This window comes from Pseudonaja textilis, chromosome 2 (genome assembly GCF_049901715.1).
Source record: "Pseudonaja textilis isolate UNSWEBS1 chromosome 2, rPseTex1.2, whole genome shotgun sequence".
Lineage (NCBI taxonomy): Eukaryota > Metazoa > Chordata > Lepidosauria > Squamata > Elapidae > Pseudonaja > Pseudonaja textilis.
Genome location: NC_141991.1, coordinates 6014907 through 6036228, shown reverse-complemented (window position 1 = coordinate 6036228; position 21322 = coordinate 6014907). Strand labels below are relative to the sequence as shown.

Genomic DNA, 21322 nt, shown 5'->3' with positions numbered 1-21322 from the left:
CCTGTCACCCCCTAGTCTTTATTTTCATTAAACTAGACACACCCAATTCCAGCAATCGTTCTTCATGTTTTATCCTCCAGTCCCCTAATCGTCTTTATTGCTCTTCTCTGCACTCTTTCTTAGAGTCTCCACATCTTTTTTTTAAATAGTGTGGCGTACCTAAGCGCACAATCGTGCCTACTGTTCCTGTCCTATTGTCCCCAATTATTGATACCTACTTCATGTATTTATACTTATGTTTATTCGTATTTTCTACTATATTGAAAGCATTTGACAAATCAAATAAGTAAATGAATAAATAAATAAACAAACAAATAAATAAATAAATCTGGATGCAGCATTCCAGGTGTGGCCTTACTAAGGCTTTACAGGGTGGTATTAGTACCTCCCTTGATCTTGGTCCCTTCCAACTCATCTGCGAATCCTGCAGGCGAAGCCTTGAAAGGCAACGATGAAAAAGATAAAAGAAGAACAAGAAAACCCTTTATTATTCTCCCCCCACCCTGCCTCTGGCACTCCACGGGTTAAAGGAAAAGAAGGGGCAATTCCTAGAGGGGCTCCGGAAGATGAAAGGGGGCTGTGAGTTTAGAGGCATTTAACAAAAAAAAAAAGCAAAAAAGCAAAAAAAAAAGGATAAAAGTTCCTTCCTGTTTTAATTTCCTGCAGAAGCTGCTGAATGGAAGATGGGAGAAGGTGCCGCCGCTGCTGCTGCTTGGGAGCGCGCAGAGGGAATGGGGTAAGCCGCAGCAATGGGCTGGATGGAGGAAGTGGGGGGCAAGGCCGCCTTCCCTCTGCACGGCTGGGCTTTGAAAGGGGGCGCAAAGCAGGCAGAAAACCAACAGGGGTAGCTTTTCCAGCATTCCAGGCAATGGGTGTGTGTGGGGGGGAATAAACCCTCCCTGCAGCATTTCTGCCTGCCTTTTTTGTTTTTCCTTTGAGAAAAGCCAAGCAAGGAGCCAAGGAAAACGAGACAAGCCAACGGAAGGGGGGGAGGCACGTGAGGATGCCTTAAAAAAGAAAAAATCACAAAGCAGGTTGCTAGACCTCAGTTAATCAAAGGACAGGGTGGAGGAAAGAGAGAGAGAGAGAAAAGGGGAGAGTTTTGCAGGGTCCTACTGCACAGAGATGCTTTATCCCAGGGCAGTCTATCTTAAGGAAACAGGGGGAAGGGTTGGTGGTGATGCATTTGGGAGCATTGTGGGAAATTTCAAGGAGTGCTCTGGTGACTCTCAAACTGGCCCTGAGCTTTTTGTCTGGTGTGTGTCTGATCTGGGCTGGCTTTGTGTTTTTTTATAATACAGGTCTTCCTCAACTTATGGCTAAAATAGCAATAGCAATAGCGCTTAGACTAGACAGAATAGGAATAGGAGTAGAGTAGAGTAGAAGAATGGAATGGAATGAAATAGAATAGAATAGAATAGAATAGAATAGAATAGAATAGAATAGAATAGAATAGAATAGAATAGAATAGAATTTTTTTATTGGTCAAGTGTGATTGGACAGACAAGGAATTTGTCTTGGTGCAAATGCTCTCAGTATACATAAAAAGAAAAGATACATTCATCAAGAATCACAAGGTACAACTCTTCATGATAGTCCTAGGGTACAATAAGCAATCAAATCATACTAGGAAACAGTCCATATAAATCGTAAGGATACAAGCGACAAAGTTACAGTCCTACAGTCACAAGTGGGAAGGGATGGGTGATAAGGAGCGATGAGAAGATTAACAGTAATAGTAGTGCAGACTTTGTAAATAGTTGGACTGTGTTTGAGGGAATTATTTGTTTAGCAGAGTGATGGTGTTAGGGGAAAAACTGTTCTTGTGTCTAGTTGTTCTGTTCTTGTGTCTAGTTGTTCTCTATGGCGTCGTTTTGAGGGAAGGAGTTGAAACAGTTTATGTCCGGGATGTGAGGGGTCTGTAAATATTTTCACAGCCCTCTTTTTGACTGCTGCAGTATACAGGTCCTAAGTTGAGGGCAGGTTGGTAGTAATTGTTTTTTCTGCAGTCCTAATTATCCTCTGAAGTCTTTGTCTGTCCTGTTGGGTTGCAGAACCAAACCAGACAGTTATAGAGGTACAGATGACAGACTCAATAGTTCCCCTGTAGAACTGGATCAGCAGCTCCTTGGACAGTTTGAGCTTTCTGAGTTGGTGCAGAAAGAACATTCTTTGTTGTGCTTTTTTGATGACGTTTTTGATGTTAGGTGTCCATTTTAGGTCATGTGATATAGTAGAACCTAGAAATTTGAAGGTCTCTACTATTGATACTGTGTTGTCTAGTATTGTAAGAGGTGGTAAGACTCCTGCAGTATACAGGCAGGTTGGTAGTAATTGTTTTTTTCTGTTTCTATACCGCTTCACAGTGCTCCACAGCCCTCTCTAAGCGGTTTACAAAGTCGGCCTGTTGCCCCCAACAATCTGGGTCCTCATTTTACCCACCTCGGAAGGATGGAAGGCTGTGAGTCTACCTTGAGCCTAGTGAGATTCAAACTGTCAAACTGCTGGCAGCCGGCAGTCGGCCGACGTAGCCTGCAGTACTGCACTCTAACCACTGCGCCACCTCGGCTCTTATGGAGCCCAAATTTCTGGTGTTCAGTGAGAGACATTTGTTAAGCGAGTTGGCGGGTTTCCAAGTGGTGAAAACCCATTCCAAAAGAAATAAGCAAAACCCAATATCTCAGGGGTTGCCCCAAAAAAGAGGGAGTCAAGCTATTCTCCAAAGCCCCTGAAGGCATGACAAGAAGCAATGGGTGGAAAGGAAACTAATCAAGGGGACAGGCAACCTGCAACTTAGAAATTTCCTGACAGAACAATTATTCTATTCAATTATTCTGTTATTCTATTCTGTTCTAAATTAACCAGTGGAACAACTTGCCTCCAGAAGTTGTAAATGCTCCAACACTGGAAGTTTTTAAGAAGGGATTGGATAACCATTTGTCTGAAACAGTATACAGAATTTCCTGCCTAAGTAGTGGGTTGGACTAGAACAGGGGTCGCCAACCTTTTGGACTTCAGGGACCACCAAACTCCTAATTTTAAATCCCACGGACTAGAAACCCTGGGAAAATCCCCCCAAAAAAGTCTGCACAAAAATTCCTCACTCCGTTTTCCTACCGATCAATCATTCTTTATTTTGGATTGCAGGATACTGTCTCCAGCTCGATTCTCGGGGTGGGGGAGAGAGAGAGAGAGAGAGAGAGAGAGAGAGACTTTTGGCTTCATGCAAGGAAAGCAGCAGAAGTCTTTCTTTCTCTCCCCCAAACTCTGCCAGAAATGAGTCTTTGTGAGACTTGTCACGCCAGTGCAGCCTCTTGGAGCGGGATGCCTTGCAGGGTCCCAAAGACTCATTTTTGGCAGAGTTTGGGGGAGAGAAAGAAAGACTTTTGCTGCTTTCCTTGCACGTAGCCAAAAGCAGAAGAAAGAAGCATCCCGGTGGCCAGGCGAGGTGTGTGGGGCGAGTGGGACAAGTCCCCCCCCCTCCACCCTTTCCCCCCTCCCCTCACTACCTCGTGTGGTTCGCAATGCAAGCGACACAAGCCTTGTGTTCCCACAGGCCATGTGGGCAGCGCAGCCTGGATTAATTGCTTTGGGGGTGACATTTCTCTGTGGACCACCCAAATTTTCTTGCGGACAGCCAGTGGTCCCTGGCCCCCTGGTTGGCGACCACTGGACTAAATGACCTCCAAGGTCCCTTCCAATTCTGTTACTCTATACTATTCTGCCTCCATTGTGCCAAGTAGGCTCCATCATGTAAAGCTTAACTCTGACTTTGCAAACTCATCCGGGGAGATTCTCCCATGCAACTACTAACAGGATCCACTTCCGGTTAGCTACTTCAAGACTAGGCAAAGTCTTCCTATCTTCACTCATGATTCCCGTGTGCAACCTAACAATCTGGTTCAGAGCTCCCAATATCCCCATAACAACACCTGATTAATTTGAGTACTATATCCCTGACACTGACATTAATTTTCCCCTTTGGAGCTTTGCTTCCCCCTTGACAATCTAATCTTACAGGTAGTCCTCAATTTGCAATCGTTTGTTTAGTATTCCAAGCTATAACAGCACTGAAAAAGGTGATTTATGACTTTTTCACACCGACAACGGTTTCGGCGTCGCCCCTGTTCAACGTGATCAAAACTTGGGACACTTGACAACTGGCTCACGTTTGCGGTCTCCCGGGGTCATGTGATCGTCTTTTCTGACAAGCAAAGTCCATGGGGACGTCAGGTTCGCTTAACAAATGCAGCAAGAAAAAGTCGTAAAATGAGGCAAAAGAAACTCCTCACTTCGTAATGTACATTTTAGGGCTCTACTGCAGTCATACCTTGAGCCGCCCTACAGATAGTCCTCAACTTACAACCGTTTGCTTAACGACGGTTCAAAATTTCAGGGCCATTGAAAAAAGCGATTGAATTACGATTAATCACTTTGTGCTTACAATTGTCGCAGCATCCCTACACGCATGTGATCACAATTTGGGTATTTTGGCAACCCGCATGGATTTTACCACGGTTGCAGCATCTCAAGGTCGTGTGATTGCCATTTGTGACTTTCCCCCACTGGCTTCCAGCAAGCAAACTCAGCAGGAAGGCCAGATTCATTTAACAAACAAGTGGTTCACTTAAGAACTGCAATGATTCGCTGAACCTGGGTGTGATGACCCGGGGCGTGGCACAAAGGCAACATAGTCAGATAATCAGTAAGAGTCCGTTTATTAGCTCCAACCCTGTCCCCAATGTCCTAGTTACCTTCTGGGCTGGAGAAAAACTCTCCCGTGAACAGCCGTTGGCTGCAGAGAATCAAGTCCAAAACATGGTCAACAAAAACTGTAACTATAAGTCCAATCAAGGCAAGATGAGGTAATTAGTTTGGCAGGGCAGGAACAAGAACTCCAGAGGTGAAGGCAAGGCAGTAACTCCACACTGCTGTGAAGACGGCCAGGAACACAGATAACCAAAGTCAACAAAAGATAAACTCTCGTTTGCTCCCAGCAGCTGCCGCATTCAGCATGCATCTCTTTTAAACTCTCTTCCCAGCTGTGGCTAATGAAGGGAATCGGGGCTCTTTCCTGGTTGCTCTTCTCTGCACTTTTTCTAGAGTCTCAACATGCCCAGTCCTTGCAACCGTTCTTCACGGGCAAAATTACAGATTAATGTTTGATAACACTAAAAAGTTCTCAAATTGTGGTTCCAGTGTGTGTCTATGCATATACAAGCAATTTTTTTTTTAAGGCCAATCCGATTTTCTCCAGCAAAGCCGGAATGCTGTCAATACGGGCTCACAATTTGGTGAGCAGGCGATTAATGTTATTTATTGGGGGAACATGCACATTCATTATCCTTTTAGGGTTTGCAGTCTTATACAATCTTCCAGGGTCAAACCCCAAACTTTTAATATTTTTTTTCTCAGAGCGATTAACAGGCAGTCTTTGGCTTATGACCCACAATTGAGTCCAAAATTTATGTTGCTAAGTGAGACATTCATTGAGTATTGCCCCCTTTTATGACTTTGTTAAGTACATTACCGCAGTGGTTAATAACGCAGTCATTGAGTAAATCTAGCTTCCCTGTTGACTTTGCTCGTTGGAAGCTCTCAGGGGATCACTCACTTACACACACACACACAAAACAGAACACGGCAACCGTCATAAATATGAGCCGGTTGCCAAGTGTCTGAATTTTGATCACATAACCCATGGGGATGCTGCAACAGTCGTAAGCATGAAAAACGGATCAAAAGTCACTTTTTTCAGTGCCATTGGAATTTCAAATTGTCACTAAACGAAATGGTTGTAAACCAAGAAGATAGGCTCAAGATCCAGACGGATCTTGACAGACTAGAACCCTGGGCCATATTTAACAAAGTGAAATTCAATGTAGAGAAAAGTAAAGTCCTACACTTAGGCAAGAAAAGCCAAAAGTACACATATAGACTGGGTGAAACCAGGCTCAATAGCAGTAACTGTGAGAGGGATCTTGGAGTCTTTAATGGACAACCAGCTAAATAGGAGCCAGCAGTGTGCAGCAGCAGCAGCCAAAAAGGCTAATGCAATCCTAAATTGCATTAACAGATCGAGATCAAGTGAGGTACTAATACCGCTCTATAAAGCCTTAGTAAGACCACACCTAGAGTACTGCATCCAGTTTTGGTCACCACATTATAAAAAAGATGTTGAGACTCTAAAAAAAGTGCAGAGAAGAGCAACCAGGATGATGAGAGGACTGGAGACTAAAACATATGAAGAACGGTTGCAGGAACTGGGCTTGGCTAGTCTAGTGAAGAGAAGGACCAGGGGAGACAGGATAGCAATCTTCTAAGATTTGAGGGGCTGCCACGGAGAGGAAAGGGTCAAGCTGTTTTGTAAAGTACCTGAAGGCCAGACAAGGAATAATGGCTGGAAACTGAACAAGGAGAGATTTAACCTGGAAATAAGGAGAAACTTTCTGACAGAAAAATCAACCAATGGAACAGCTTACCCTCAGAAGTCTCACTTGAGACTTTCAAGAAGAGATTGGACTGTCATCTGTCAGAAATGGTGTAGGAGGTTGGACTAGATGACCTACAAGGTCCCTTCCAACTCTGATTATCTGTTTAATCTGATTATCTGTTTTAAGCCGAGGACTGTCTGTAATTTTTTTTTTTTTAAATCTGTGTGCAGAATGGAATTAGGAGTTCTGTAAAAGCTTGTTTAATATTGCGGTCCCTTTTTTCCATTCATTCCTGATTCCTTTCTTCGTCTTTTTCCAGCTCCTCGGCAGAGACGGACTATCTGACTAAACTACAGTTAATGGCATAACCAGGAAAGCCTTGAGAGAGTGCCTGCCACTTACCAAGCAACCTTACATGAGAACCTGTTCAGGAATTGACCATCTCAGCCAGATGTTTGATCCAGCTGAGGACCGGGAAGCCTCCTAAGGAAACGGGCTGGCTGGTCACGGATGAGGCCCATTCAGATTTGGGACAAAATGGCTGCCAAGGAGGGGACCCAGTCAAGCTTCGGCCTCCGGTTTCATGCCGAGCTGGAGCAAGGGACGCACCAGCGGATTAAGATGGAGGAAGAAGAGCCGCCGGGTTCCTCGTCCGGAGAAGGCTCGGAGGAAGTTCCTCACCTCCTTCAGCCTGGAAGCTTTCGGGAGTTCTTGCAAAGGCCACCAGGAGACCAGGAAGCCGGAGATGGTCTCCTCCAGCGCTGGGAAGCCCAGTGGCAGGAGTTTCTGCAGAAACTGGAGTACCCTCACTCAGAATGGGAGGCGCCCCAATTGCTGGAGGAGCCCACTCCCTGGGATAACACCAAGGCCTTCCTGGCGTCTTTCGAACAAGTGGCTCAGGCCTGTCAGTGGCCTAGAGAAGACTGGATGGCCAGACTCTTGCCTGCCCTGAGTGGGGAAGCAGAGCAGATCTTTAGCAACCTGGACACTAGAGACCGGGTGGACTATGACAAGGTGAAAGCGGCAATCTTGAGGGGGGACGCCATTTCCAGGGAGCGCCAGCGGCAGAACTTCCGCCGCTTCTGCTACCAGGAGGCCGAAGGCCCGAGGGGCGTCTACAGCCAGCTCCAGAAACTCTGTCATCGGTGGCTGAAAGTGGAGAGACACTCCAAGGAGCAGATTTTGGAGCTACTGATCCTGGAACAGTTCCTGGCCATCCTGCCCCCAGAGATGCAAAGCTGGGTCCGGGAACATGGTCCCGAGACCTGCTCCCAGGCGGTTTCCCTGGCCGAGGATTTCCTGCAAAGGCAACCGGCCGAGGCGAGTTGGGAAGAAGAGGTGAGCCTTGGAGTGCCCGGGGCCTTCATTGCAGCAGGGTGATGTGGCTCAGTTCACACAATAGGCTCGTGATGGCGAACCTATGGCATGCAAGCCACAGGTGGCATGCAGAGCCATTGGTGCAGGCACACGAGCCCCAGCCAAACTGACCTGCATAGCGCATGTGTGCGCCTCCCAGCTTCCCTCGAGCCTCCAGGAGGGCGAAAATGGCCTCTCCCAGGTTCAAGAGGCCCTCCGGAGGCTGAAAATGGGCACTTCCAGTATTTCTGGAAGTCCCATTTTTCGGCCTCCCAGGGATGCAGAGGCTTCCCTCAAGCCTCCAGGTAGATGAAAAAGGCCTTCCCTGGCTCCAGAGGCTGAAAACAGGCACTTCCAGTATTTCCTAAAGGCCCATTTTTCGGCCTCCCGAGGATGCAGAGGCTTCCCTCAAGTCTCCAGGAGGGCGAAAACGGCCTCTCCCAGTCTCCAGAGGCTCTCCGGAGGCTGAAAATGGGCACTTCCAGTATTTCTGGAAGGCCCATTTTTCGGCCTCCCGAGGATGCAGAGGCTTCCCTCAAGCCTCCGGGTGGATGGAAAAGGCCTCTCCCTGGCTTTAGAGGCTGAAAACAGGCACTTCCAGTATTTCCGGAAGGCCCGTTTTTCGGCCTCCTGAGGATGCAGAGGCTTCCCTCAAGCCTCCAGGAGGGCGAAAACGGCCTCTCCTGGGCTCCAGAGGCCCTCCGGAGGCTGAAAACATACACTTTCAGTATTTCCGGAATGCCCATTTTTCAGCCTGCAGAGGCTTCCCTTGAGCCTCCGGGAAGGCAAAAATGGCGTCAAACAGGCCAAAAATTAGCTGGGAGACACACACGTGTACAGTGCAGGTAAGGGGGCGGAGCGGGGGCCTAGCGCACGTGTGTGCAGGAAGGGGCGGAACGCATTGTATTGTGGGAGCCTGCACATGCGCAGACTACTGCACATGCCTGCGCTTTCGACATACAACAAAAAGGTTTGCCATTATTGCAATAGGCTGAGTCCCAAATCTGGATTAACTGTCCAGTTCCTTAATGTACGATGGTGTGTGAAGGCTGAGGTTTTGCAGCTTGCTGAAATACAACCCTGTTTTGCAGGAGCTCTCAAATGCTATGAGAACGCAACCCCCTAAAATGATAAATTAATGTTGTGACCCCATTCTCCCCTCATCCAGGAAAAATGAATGGATTTGCGGGGTGGGTGGGCAGAGGTTATGGGTTGGGAAGAGTTGAGCGGCGCGGCGGCCTAGAGGTGGAGCTCTCTCCTCACAATCAGGAGGCTGTGAGATAGATATTTCTCTCTTTGGGCAGAACGAGGAACAAAACTCCATAATGGTGACAGGAAGGGCATCCGGCCAGTAAACACTCAGCTCCATTCAGTTGCCCAGACTCCACCCTCCAAGGGATTATGGGCTTGTTTAAAAGAAGATGCTGATGATGGGTTTGGAAGAAAAAAAAATATAAGGTTAGTTTAATGATTAAAATTAAAGTACGTATCAAATGTTATGGTGGTCCAGCCGCCCACCACGGACAGGCTGAAGCAAAGTACACATAGTCCACTTACCACAGTTCGTGTTCTGACCCACACCCTTGTCCAACAAATCAAACACCATCCAAAAGGAACAGAACCCTTGTAATGCTTTTACAAAATAATTAGCTGGGATAAGCAGACGTCTTGCCAAACTGTGCATGATTTGCCAAAAGAGAACAGACAAGAAATAATTTGCAAAATAAGAATCTTCAAACACAAACTCAGGATACTGGAATGTCCAAGAGGCTGGGGTTTCAAAACGTCTTTGCCTTCTGCAAAGAACGTTCGCTTCACAGCTGGCTTTTATCTTCTTGAAGGAGGGGCCATTACCTTGCAGCCTTACTCCCGAGTCGCCCATGCTGCTGTAACTGCTCTCTCCTACGAGCAATCCTGCGCTCACGCGCTCTTGGCACAGGCTCCTCGGGAACCTCCTCATCACTGCTGCCAGCCCCCACAATCTCTGAAGTCAGCAGTTCACTCCCTGATGGTCCTGGCCCCTCATCTGAGTCCTCGTTCTCCTCAGCCATCCACACCTGCTACCAGCTAACCACAACAGTTTGTTTAATGACCGTTCAAAGTTACAGCATAACTGAAAAAAGCGATTTATGACTATTTTTCACACTTATGAAAATTGAAGCATCCCCAGGGCTGCATGATTCAGATGCTTAGGAACTGACTCATAGTTATGACACTTGTTATGCAGTGTCCCGAGGTCACTTGATCCACTTTTGCGACCTTCTGACAAGCAAAGTCCATGGGGAAGCCAGATTCACTTAACAACCATGTGACTAATTTTAACAACCGCAGGTGATTCACTTAACAACTGTGGCAAGAAAAGTCGTAAAATGGGGCAAAGCTCACTTCACAAATTTCTCATTCAAGCAACATAAATTTTGGGCTCAATTGTGGTCCTAAGTTGAGGACTACCTTTCGGATTAAGTTTTGACTCTGCTTCTATTTCATTTATGTAACTTTGATCAGCTCTAAACGCATGTGTGACTTGTAATGGAAATTCCTGTTGTAAACTACAAGTAGTCCTCGCTTAACAATGGCAATTGGGATTGGAATTTCCATTCCCTAAGCAATGCAGTCGTAAAACATGACATCACACGGTTGGATCAATGACGGCACTGCTGGTTGCTGTTGTGAAGCGAGGATCTTAAGTTGTTAAAACAAGGACCTCCTTGGGACTTTCGACTGGCAAAGTCATTGGGGAAGCCATCGGGAAATTGCATGTCCTAAGTAACCCAAGCAGGCCAGCAGGCAGATAAGTGGCTACTGTTGGGTGGAGGAATCTTTGAATGACTTTCCAGAGCGATTCCAACATTCTCTGATGGCTTTGCCGTTGACTTTGCTTGTGGGAAGCTGGCATGGAAGGTTGCAAATGATAATCACCTGATCTGGGTCATTGCAACCATCATAATTGCGAGCGGCTTGCCTAATTCCCGGATTGTAATCTTGTGATACAGGGCTGCTGGGACATCCAGAACCTCTTTAAGGTCCTGATCTCTTTGGCCAAAGACTGAATACTGTTTAACCTGTCCTGAGAGAGAAAGACCTTGCCCTCCACAGTATCTATCACTGCCCCTAAATGAATTAGCCTAGTTGAGGGGATCAAGTGGCTTTTATCCCAATTTATGGAAAAGCCATGACCCTGAAGGGTCTCCAGAGTAAACTTGGTATCCAATTTCGCTTGATGTCTGGAAGATGACAAAATTAAAATATCATCCAGGTAACACTGTAAGCAGACAGATTTGATCCTGAGCGAGGCAGCCAACGCCGCGAGGACCTTGGTAAAAATCCTGGGGGCTGAAGCCACACTGAATGGCAAGGCAATATATTCATAGTGCCGATCACAATAGCCAAATCTAAGATATCTGCAGTGGGCAGGTCTGATTGGTATATGTAGATAAGCCTCTGTGAGATCTATAGAGGTCATGATATCGTTCTCTCTGATACTAATCAGAATGGACTGGAGAATAGTATCTTGAATTTTCGATAAACCAATGATTTGTTCAAATGCTTTAGGTCCAGAATTGCCCTCCAGCCCCCTACGGAGTGCTAGCTCTGCTCTCTTTTCTTCCGGTCTCAGGGCTTGCTCCGCCTCATTATGGAAAGTGGAAGAAGAGGTCGTGAGTTCCCCTTGCTCAATGCCATTGCAACTTGGAACTGTTCTTAAACAAATGATTGTTAATCAAGGACAGGGGTGTCAAACTCGATTTCACTGAGGGCCACATCAGAGTTGTGTTTGACCTCGCATGCACTGGCTGAGAAAATTCTTGGAGTTGAAGCAGGGGTGGAATTCTACCAGTTCGCACCTATTTGCTAGAACCGGTTGTTAATGTTCTAAGCAGTCAGGAGAACCTGTTGTTAGAAGAAATTACTGGCCTAATCCTGTAAGGAAGGCAGGAAGGAAACGTTCTGGTGTTGCTTACAGAAACTGTCTCTCTGTTAACCCTTAGTACATTCTTGGCAGGACTAGACTTCCTGTCTCTGGAACTTCTCTGGAGTTTTTTTTTTCCTCCTTTGCTGGTACTTTGTGTGGCGTGACCATTCAAAGTTACAATGGCACTGAAAAATGTGATTTATGACTGTTTTTCACACAACTGTTACAGCATCCCCACAGTCACGAGAGGCCAGGCGAGGAGATGCGTGCCTCAATGTGAGTGATGTTGAGTTGGCCACGCCCAGCCAGTCGCATGACCACCAAGCCACATCCACCAACTAAGCCACGTCCACAGAACCTGTTGTTAAAAAATTTGAATCCCACCCCTGAGTTGAAGTCCACAGGTCACAAAGTTGCCAAGGTTGGAGACTCCTGATTTAGGCCCAGTTCGATGGAATTGCTCGTCATAAAATGCATTTGTAGTCCAGCTAAGTCTCGGGTCAAAGGTAGCTGCGGTTCCTCTTCTTTGATGCCCCCACCCACCCAACTTTGGTGCCTGACCAATACCACCATTTTCTTCTCTTCCCAGTAGTGCCTCTCCTTCCAGATCTTTCCTTGAAGTGACGTCTTCCCCTTTCCTTCCAGGAGCTGGGACCCATTGAAGAGATTTCGCTGGACTTCTCTGAGGAAGAAGACTCACCATCGAACGAGGCTGACGGGGATGCTCAGGAGAGAGATGTTGATTCCTTGGGTGAGAATAAACGAATTTAACCTTCCCCTCCTTTTTTTCCCCCCTGTAATAATCCATAAGGGGTCTGCAAGGATACAGATCCTCGATTTATGACCGTAAATGAGCTTGGAATTACCATGATAAGAGGTGCCAGTTGTTAAGCAGGTCAATATGTAATTTATAATATACAGTAGCCCACAAATTATGACCACCATTGAGTCGAAGAATTTGGTTATTAAGCAAGGCAGTTGCTAAGTTAATTTTGTCCCATTTTACGACCTTTCTTGCCACGGTTGTTAAGTGAATCTGGTTTCCCCATGGACTTTTCCCTTTCAGAAGGTCGCAAAAAGGGATCCCGCGACATCAGAACACTGCAACCATTGTAAATATGAGTCAGTTGTCAAGTTTTGATCATGTGACCATGGGGGAATTCTGCAACGGTTATAGGTGTGAAAAACGGTCATAAGTCCCTTTGTTCATGCCTTCGTAACTTTGAACGGTCAGTAAATGAACTGTTGTACGTTGAGGACTACCTTTAGTTAGAGTGGTGGACTAGCATAATGTAGCAGGCAGACTAGTCAATCTAATTTAAAATTTGGTCCTAGACCAGGGGTGTCATCGGCCCACGTGCCTCTGCCAGCAAAAACGGAGCTTGAAGGAAGGAAGGAAGGAAGGAAGGAAGCAAGCGGTGCCTCTGCCAACAAAAATGGAGCTGGAAGGAAGGAAGGAAGGAAGGAAGGAAGGAAGGAAGGAAGGAAGGAAGCAAGCGGTGCCTCTGCCAACAAAAATGGAGCTGGAAGGAAGGAAGGAAGGAAGGAAGGAAGGAAGGAAGGAAGGAAGGAAGGAAGGAAGGAAGGAAGGCTGCCAAGGAAGGAAGGAGCTGGAAGGAAGGAAGGAAGGAAGGAAGGAGTGCCGCTGCCAGCAAAACGGAAGGAAGGAAGGAAGGAAGGAAGGAAGGAAGGAAGGAAGCAGTGCCTCTGCCAACAAAAATGGAGCTGGAAGGAAGGAAGGAAGGAAGGAAGGAAGGAAGGAAGCAGTGCGCTGCCAAAACGGAGCTCGAAGGAAGGAAGGAAGGAAGGAAGGAAGGAAGGAAGGAAGGAAGCAGTGCCGCTGCCAGCAAAAACGGAGCTCAAGGAAGGAAGGAAGGAAGGAAGGAAGGAAGGAAGGAAGGAAGGAAGGAAGAGTGCCGCTGCCAGCAAAAACGGAGCTCGAAGGAAGGAAGGAAGGAAGGAAGGAAGGAAGGAAGCGGTGCCGCTGCCAGCAAAAACGGAGCTCGCACACGGTCTCCTCAGGCTCCATTTTCGCTGGCAGAGGCCTAGCAGAACAAACGAAAAACCAAACAAAAGGAGAAATGTTTCTCCCCTTTTGCATTTGAACTTTGAAGAAGGGGCATGAAAGGAGAAAGGGAAAGAGGGAAGACAAAGAAAAAAAATGGGAAGATGGGAAGAGAACGAGGAAGGAAAAATAAGGGAAGAGGGAAGGAAGAAGAAAGGAGAAGGAAAAGGGAAGGAAAAAAAAGAAAAGGAAGGGAAGAGAAGAGAAGGGAGGATGGGAGGGAGGGAGATTATAAATGAGAGTGAGGAAGGGTCTGAGAGAAATCCTACCTTAGCACTTGGTCACCACAGGTGCCCCCCTCCCAACATGAGTGACGTCGAGCTGGCCGACATCCCCCCCGCTGCCAAGGTCAAACACAAACCTGATGCGGCCCTCAATGAAATCAAATTGACAGCCCTGTCGTAGAGAAAGTTAACCTGGTGTTGCAGCCTGCTGAGCCACCTATCCAGCTGCTGGAACAGTATTGCACAGTAGTTAGAGTGGTAGACCCGAATGTGGGAAATCCAGATTCAATTCCCTGCTCAGTGCAAAGCTCCTTGAAAGACTCTGAACCAGAGAGCTGTCAATTAGGTAACAGGAGTAGAGGAAAGAACCATATACTCTTATCTAGAGCACATGCAATGAGTCCTTGATTTATGACCACTGGGCAATTGGCATCCGTTTTCGACAGTTGCAGTGTTCTGGGGTCATGTGCTCCCCCATTTATTTATTTTTTACCTTCTCAGCTGGCTTCCAACAACAACAAGCACAATCATTGAGAGATGTTGGGTTTCTTTAACGACCCTATAGTTCACTTAACAACTGCAGTATCTGCTTAACAACAATGGCAAAAAAGGTCATAAAATCTCTCCTCCCTTAACAGCCACCTTGTTTGGCAACAAACATTCTGGCCATAAGTCGACCTATACATTTTATTAGACAGATTTTGGATTAGGTAGATAGGTAAGTAGGTAGACAGATAGATTCCCTGTTTCTCCGAAAATAGGACCTAACCTGAAAGTAAGTCCTAGCTTGATTTTTATATGTGCACCCACCCCCCAAATAAGCCCTAATTAAAATCTCACCACTCCAGAGAGGACAGGTAAAAATTAAGCTACGGTGGGGGTAGAGCTGCCCTACTACTTACCTTCGGACAGTTGTAGCCAGGCCTCGCACACCCTGACACCTGCCTTGCCAGCCCATTTCTTCTGCAGCCAGCAAGGCTGGCAAGGCTTTCCTGAAGGCTTCTGTATCTAATAATAAAGCTCTGGATCGATCCGGAGCTTTGTCATTGGCTGCAGAGACCTTCAGGGAAGCCTTGATGGGTGCACAAGAAATTCCTGAAGGCCTCAGATAGAGAAAAGGAGGCCAGGGGGTGAGGCGCACAAGTGAGATTAGTCGTTGGGTGACATCCCCCGAAAATAAGACCTGGTGCCTTTTTTTTGGTAGCAAATAAATATATAACACAGCGTCTTATTTTTGGGAAAACACAGTAGATAGAGATAATTAGAGGATGGATGGATGTAGATATATAGATATGATAGTTATAGATATAGATAAATAGATGAATAGATGATGGATGGATGGATAGAGAGATAGAGCGAGAAAGAGAGAGAGAGAGGGAAGATAGATAGAGATAGATAAATAGATATAAATAGATAAATATATGATGGATAGAGAATGAATGGATGGATAGATAGATATAGATCGATGGAGAGGGAGATACAGAGATAGAGATGATAGATTGATAGATGACTGATAGATGATAGATAGCTAGATTGATTAGATCGATTGGTAGATCGATCGATTGATAGATGATAGATAGACGGATAGATAGATTGATTGGTAGATCGATTGGCAGATTGATTGATAGATAGATGATGGATAAATGATAGATAGATGACAGAGAGAGAGAAGATAGATAGAGATAGATAGATAGATAGATAGATAGATAGATATATGATGGATAGAGAATGGATGGATGGATAGATATAGATGGATGGATGGATAGAGAGATACAGAGATAGAGATGATAGATTGATAGATGACTGATAGGTGATAGATAGCTAGATTGATTAGATTGATTGGTAGATAGATTGATCGATTGATAGATAGATGGATAGATTGATTGATTGGCAGATCGACTGATAGATGATAGATAGATAGATGACAGAGAGAGAGACAGAGAAGGAGCCATGCTGGATGGCTGGTTTTGCCTAACGCCATTCCTCTTTTTATTTTATTTTTTTAATGCAAACGCCTTATTGAATATTTCCTCTTGGATTTTGTGGGTGCAGGATGGTCGTGCATGAATGAGAAGATGGCCCATGCCGAAAGTTTCGACCAAGTTTTCAACAGGAGCCTGAAACGGGGGAGACTGGACAACAAAGTCTCCCACTTCGGGGAAGAGGAGGAGGAGGAGGAAGATGTCCTGCAGGGGTGGTACCGAGCCGAGAGGAAGAAAGCAAGTGGCCTGCAAGGGGACAGAGAGGAATCTGGCTCCCCCCTGTGGGAGGGCGAGGAACTGCTGGACGGTCCCAGGGATGATGAGCAATTCCACGAAGGAAAAGACGCCTACCTGGCGGGTGGCTGGAGCTTTAGGCCGAGAGCTGATCTGATTAAACACGAGAAAAACGATCTTTACAAATTCTCGGACGGCGGCAGGAGCTTCAAAGCGATTTCCCCCTGCCTTTCCAGCAACGACAACGACGAGGAGAAGAAGCCGCACCAGTGCCCCGAGTGTGGCAAGTCCTTCATTGCCAAAGCCCACCTGATCATCCATCAGCGGATCCACACCGGAGAGAGGCCCTTTAAATGCCTGTCCTGTGGGAAGACCTTCACCCAGCGCTCCAACCTCACCGTCCATCAGCGCATCCACACAGGCGTGAAACCCTTCCAGTGCTCGGACTGCGGGAAAAGTTTCTGCTCCAGCACCAACCTCAGCAAACACCAGGCTGTCCATGTGAAAGGGGCCCCGTACAAATGCTTAGCCTGCGGGAAAAGCTTCAAGATCCACGCTCATTTTATCGCCCACAAAAGGATCCACGCCAGGCGGAAGCTTCACTCCTGTCCGGACTGCGGGAAATCTTTCCTTGCCGCGTTACACCTCATCATCCACCAGCGGATTCATACCGGAGAGAAACCCTATAAATGCGTGGAGTGCGGGAAAACCTTTAGCCAGAACGCTCACCTCAAAGTGCACCAGAAAATCCATAAGAAAGGCAAGCAATTTCAGTGCACCGACTGTAGCGAAAGCTTCCACTCCAGGTTGAACCTCAGCCAGCACCAAACCCTCCACGCCGCCGAGAACCCTTATAAGTGCACCGAATGCGAGAAGTCCTTCCGCCTCAATTCCCACCTGATGGCGCACAAGCGGAACCACGCTGCCAAAAAACCGCACAAGTGCTCCTACTGCGGGAAAGCTTTCTTTACCAAATCCTACTTCATCATCCACCAGAGGATCCACACCGGGGAGAGGCCGTTCAAGTGCTTGACGTGCGGGAAATGCTTCAGCCAAAGCTCCCACCTGAACGTCCACAAGCGCACCCACACCGGGGTGAAGCCCTTCCCGTGTTCTCACTGCGGGCAGAGTTTCAGCTCCAGCACCAACCTGCTTAAGCACCAGAGAATCCACACGGGAGAAAACCTGTATATTTGCTCGGACTGTGGCAAGAGCTTCAAGGTGCATTCCCACTTGATTGCTCACAAGCGCATGCACGTGGCCAAGAAGCCGCACAAGTGCTCCTACTGTGGGAAGTCTTTCTTTGCCAAGTCCTACCTCATCATCCACCAGAGGATCCACACCGGGGAGAGGCCCTACAAATGCTTGGCTTGCGGCAAGAGCTTCACGCAGAGCTCCAACCTGACGGTGCACGAGCGCACCCACGCGGGCAAGAACCCGTTCCAGTGCTCGGACTGCGGGAAGAGCTTCAAAGTGAGCTCGCACCTGCTCGCCCACAAGAAAATCCACGAAACCAAGAAGCCGCACAAGTGCTCCTACTGCCACAAGTCCTTCGTTTTCAAGTCCTACCTGATCATCCACGAGCGGATGCACACGGGCGAGCGGCCGTTCAAGTGCCTGGCCTGCGGGAAGAGCTTCAGCCAGAGTTCCCACCTCAACGTCCACAAAAGGACCCACTTGGGGAAGAAGCCGTACCAGTGTTCCGAATGCGGGAAAAGTTTCCGCGTGAGTTCCCAGCTCCTAGCCCACAAAACCATTCACACGGCCAAAAAGGCCTACGCCAACCCGACCGCCAACAGCAACAGCAACAGCAGCAGCAGCAGCAACGACGGGAATAGCAATAAATGCCTGGATTGCGGGAAAACCTTTATCTCCAAGTCCTACCTGATCGTCCATCAGAGGATCCACACCGGCGAGAGACCCTACAAATGCCTGGTGTGCGGGAAGTGCTTCAGCCAGAGCTCGCACCTGACGGTCCATCAGAAGACCCACCGCCGCGTGAAGATGTTCCCGTGCTCCGACTGCGAGGAGAGCTTCAACTCCCACATGAAGCTGCTGAAGCACCAGAGGATGCACATGAAAGGGAACCCCTTCCAGTGCCTGGATTGCGGGAAATCGTTCGTCACCAAATCGCAACTCATCATCCACCAGAGGAGCCACACGGGGGAGAGGCCGTACAAGTGCTTGGACTGCGGGAAAGGGTTCAGCCAGAGCTCCAACCTGATCCGCCACCAGCGGATTCACTCGGGGGAGAACCCTTATAAATGTTCAGACTGTGGGAAAAGCTTCTGCTCGCACGAGAATCTGATTAAACACCAGAGAATCCACACCTAAAAACCCTGAACGATCTGTTGATTAAAAAAAAAGGTTACGGGCCAGTGTTTCTCACCCTTGGGGACTTTAAGATGCATGGACTTCAACTCCCAGAATTCCCCATTCTCCCAGAAAATTCTGGGAGTTGAAGTCCACACATCTTAAAGTCCTCAAGGTTGAGAAACACTATGATGAATCATTAGCCAAGTGGCTACCAAGAAGGCGCTACAGTGAGAAAATGTCGTTTTGCTGTCACAACGTGACCGTTTGCTGCTCATCAGAGCATCGAGATGTATCACATCAAGGCGGAGAAAGCCCTCTCAGGGGGAGTTTCTCCCATGTATTGGGAAGCCTTTGCTCCGAATTTGAACTCAGTGCTGCTTCTAAACCGAGGAGCTAAGAGGGTCAGTGAGTCTGGGTCTGCATCCATCAGCCAGCTTCAGAGGGATTCTTAAAGGCCACCAGAACAAGCTCTTTTCTGGCAAAAGCTTCCAGTTCATGTCCGTTAAGTAGTCCCTGCAGATGCGTTTCTTTCAGTTGGACTTAATCTCCCATCTTTTCTTCAGGCCTACAAAGGGATCCCTTTTTTTAATCTTATCTGCCCAAATGACGGACGCTGCCAGGAAGGTTCAGCTGAGAGAGAGAGAAAGAGAGAGAGAATGAGTGTCCAGGTCCCTCAAGGGCCTCCCAAGTTTATAGGATGGACCTGAAGATGGGTCTCCATCGTCCTGCTCTGATCGTCTGCGATGACCAGCCTTGCGCTGATATCTTGGACTCTCTTCTGCTAGCTGGAAAGGTCCATGAATGTTTGTTTACCTTAAAGAAAGGCAACCCAGCGCTCTCCATATGGATTAACACGGTCTCCATACGTACAAAAATTGTGGGTAGTAGTTTAAAGCGTGTCAAAGATGGGGGAGGGTTGGAGCCGAGCCTTGATTTCTTCGGAGTAGCATCACTCGCTCGATCAGGGGTGTCAAACTCAATTTGATTGAGGGCTGCATCAGGGTTGGGTTTGATCTTGGATGGGGGAGGGGTGGGATGGGTGTGGTTAGGGTGGCGTGGCCAGCTCGACATTAACTCGTGTCAGGGAGGCACCTGTGGTGGCTAAGTGCTAAGACAGGACTTCCCTCAGACCCTCCCTCACTCTTAATCTTCCTTCCTTCCTTCCTTCCCTTTCCTTCCTTTCTTTCTTCCCTTCCCTCCTTTCCTTCCTTCCTTCCTTCCTTCCCTTCCTTCGTCTTTCCTTCCTTCCTCCTTTCTTTCTTCCTTCTTTTCCTTCCTTCCATTCCTTCCTTTCTTCCTTTCCTTCCTTCCATCCCTTCCTTCCTTCCTTCCTTTTCCTTCCTTCCTTTCCTTCCTTCCTTCCTTTCCTTCCCTCCTTCCTTCCCTTCCCTCCCTCCCTTCCTTTCCTTCCCTTTTTCCTTTCTTCCTTCCCTTCCCTTCCTTCCTTCCTTCCTTCCTTCCCTCCTTTTTTCCCTCCTTCCTTCCTTCCTCCCTCCCTTCCTTTCCTTCCTTTTTCCTTTCTTCCTTCCCTTCCTTCTTCCTTCCTTCCTTCCTTCCTTCCTTCCTTCCTTCCTCTCCTTCCTTCCCTTTCCTCCCTCCCTTCCTTTCCTTCCTTCCCTCCTTTCCTTCCTTCTTCTTTTTCCTTCCCTCTTCATTCTTCTTCCTCTCTTTCCTTCTTTTTCCTTCCTTGCTCTCTTCCCATTTTCCTTCTTTCTGTTTCTCTTTCCTCTTTCCCTTTCTCCTTTCCTGTCCCTTCTTGCATGCTCAAATGCAAAAGGGGAAACATTTTCCTTTGGCTTGTTTTGTTTTGCTAGCTCTCTGCCAGTGAAAATGGAGCTCGGAGGCCATACGACCCTCCCCAAACTCCGTTTTCATTGGCAGAGGCACCGCAGGCTGGTCCTTTGCTCTTTCCAGGGCGTGGTTCTTGAGTTTGACCCCCTTGGTCTAGATCTGAGGTTGACCACGTCTTTCCAGTCACCTTATCTGCTGCCTTTTGTTTTGTTTTGCTTTTTTAAAAAGGGATTCAGTTTGAGTCATCTTCATGGAGACATTCCTGTCCCGCGCTCTGAGTGAATTCTTTTTTCACAATCTTGAAAAATGGAAAGACTGCCCAAGCCTGGGACTTCCCTAAGCTCCTATAAAAAGGGAAAAATGGAGGTAGTAGGATCAGGCCAGGAGAAAAGCCACAAAAATACTTCGTTGGCAACACTCGGTGGATTTTCAGGTGTTTTTGGTCAGGCATCTTAGAATCGGTGCAGAAGACGTTGAGACAAGAGATGTATTGAGCGAAAATGTCCTTCCTCCTTTACCAATGGGGAAAGAGGCCTTCCATTTGGGAAGTGGCACCACTACTAAGCCTTTTTTGGTCCTTTCCAGGATATTAAAAAAAACTGTTTTTAACATGGAAAGGTAGACCATGTCTTGGTAAGGATAATGCTCTTCCAACTGTCCACCAGGCAACAACCAAAGAGAAAAGAACCATGGTCTTCGTAGGCAGCAAAATATGAATAATAGGGGGAGGGAGGGAATTGATAAAAAAGAAAGGGAACATTAAGAGTAGGGATTCTGGCAACGCTCATGATATTGACATGCCTTTGGAGTAGATGTTTGAAGTGGAAACGACCAATCCATTTAAGAACAAAATGGACACCGGAAGGAAGCGACTTTAAGAACAAAATGGACACTGGAAGGAAGCGACTTTAAGAACAAAATGGACGCTGGAAGGAAGCGACTTTAAGAACAAAATGGACGCTGGAAGGAAGCGACTTTAAGAACAAAATGGACGCTGGAAGGAAGCGAGT

General features: G+C 47.3%; 1 protein-coding gene across 1 annotated transcript; it reads left to right on the top strand.

The window, feature by feature from the left end:
- Positions 1-567: 567 nt before the first annotated feature.
- Positions 568-19588, top strand: LOC113450946 (uncharacterized). The gene is made up of 4 exons (XM_026722280.2): positions 568-736; positions 6754-7772; positions 12346-12451; positions 16042-19588. The coding sequence occupies exons 2-4, from the start codon at positions 6945-6947 to the stop codon at positions 18537-18539; spliced, it is 3432 nt and encodes a 1143-aa protein (XP_026578065.2). The 5' UTR covers positions 568-736; positions 6754-6944; the 3' UTR covers positions 18540-19588.
- Positions 19589-21322: the final 1734 nt, after the last annotated feature.

Excerpts from the sequence above, each read along its gene's own strand:
- LOC113450946 (XM_026722280.2), top strand. The coding sequence starts at position 6,945 with ATGAGGCCCATTCAGATTTGGGACAAAATGGCTGCCAAGGAGGGGACC. Across the intron at positions 7,773-12,345 it reads AGGCGAGTTGGGAAGAAGAG|GAGCTGGGACCCATTGAAGA; the intron begins GTGAGCCTTGGA and ends CTTTCCTTCCAG. Across the intron at positions 12,452-16,041 it reads GAGAGATGTTGATTCCTTGG|GATGGTCGTGCATGAATGAG; the intron begins GTGAGAATAAAC and ends TTGTGGGTGCAG.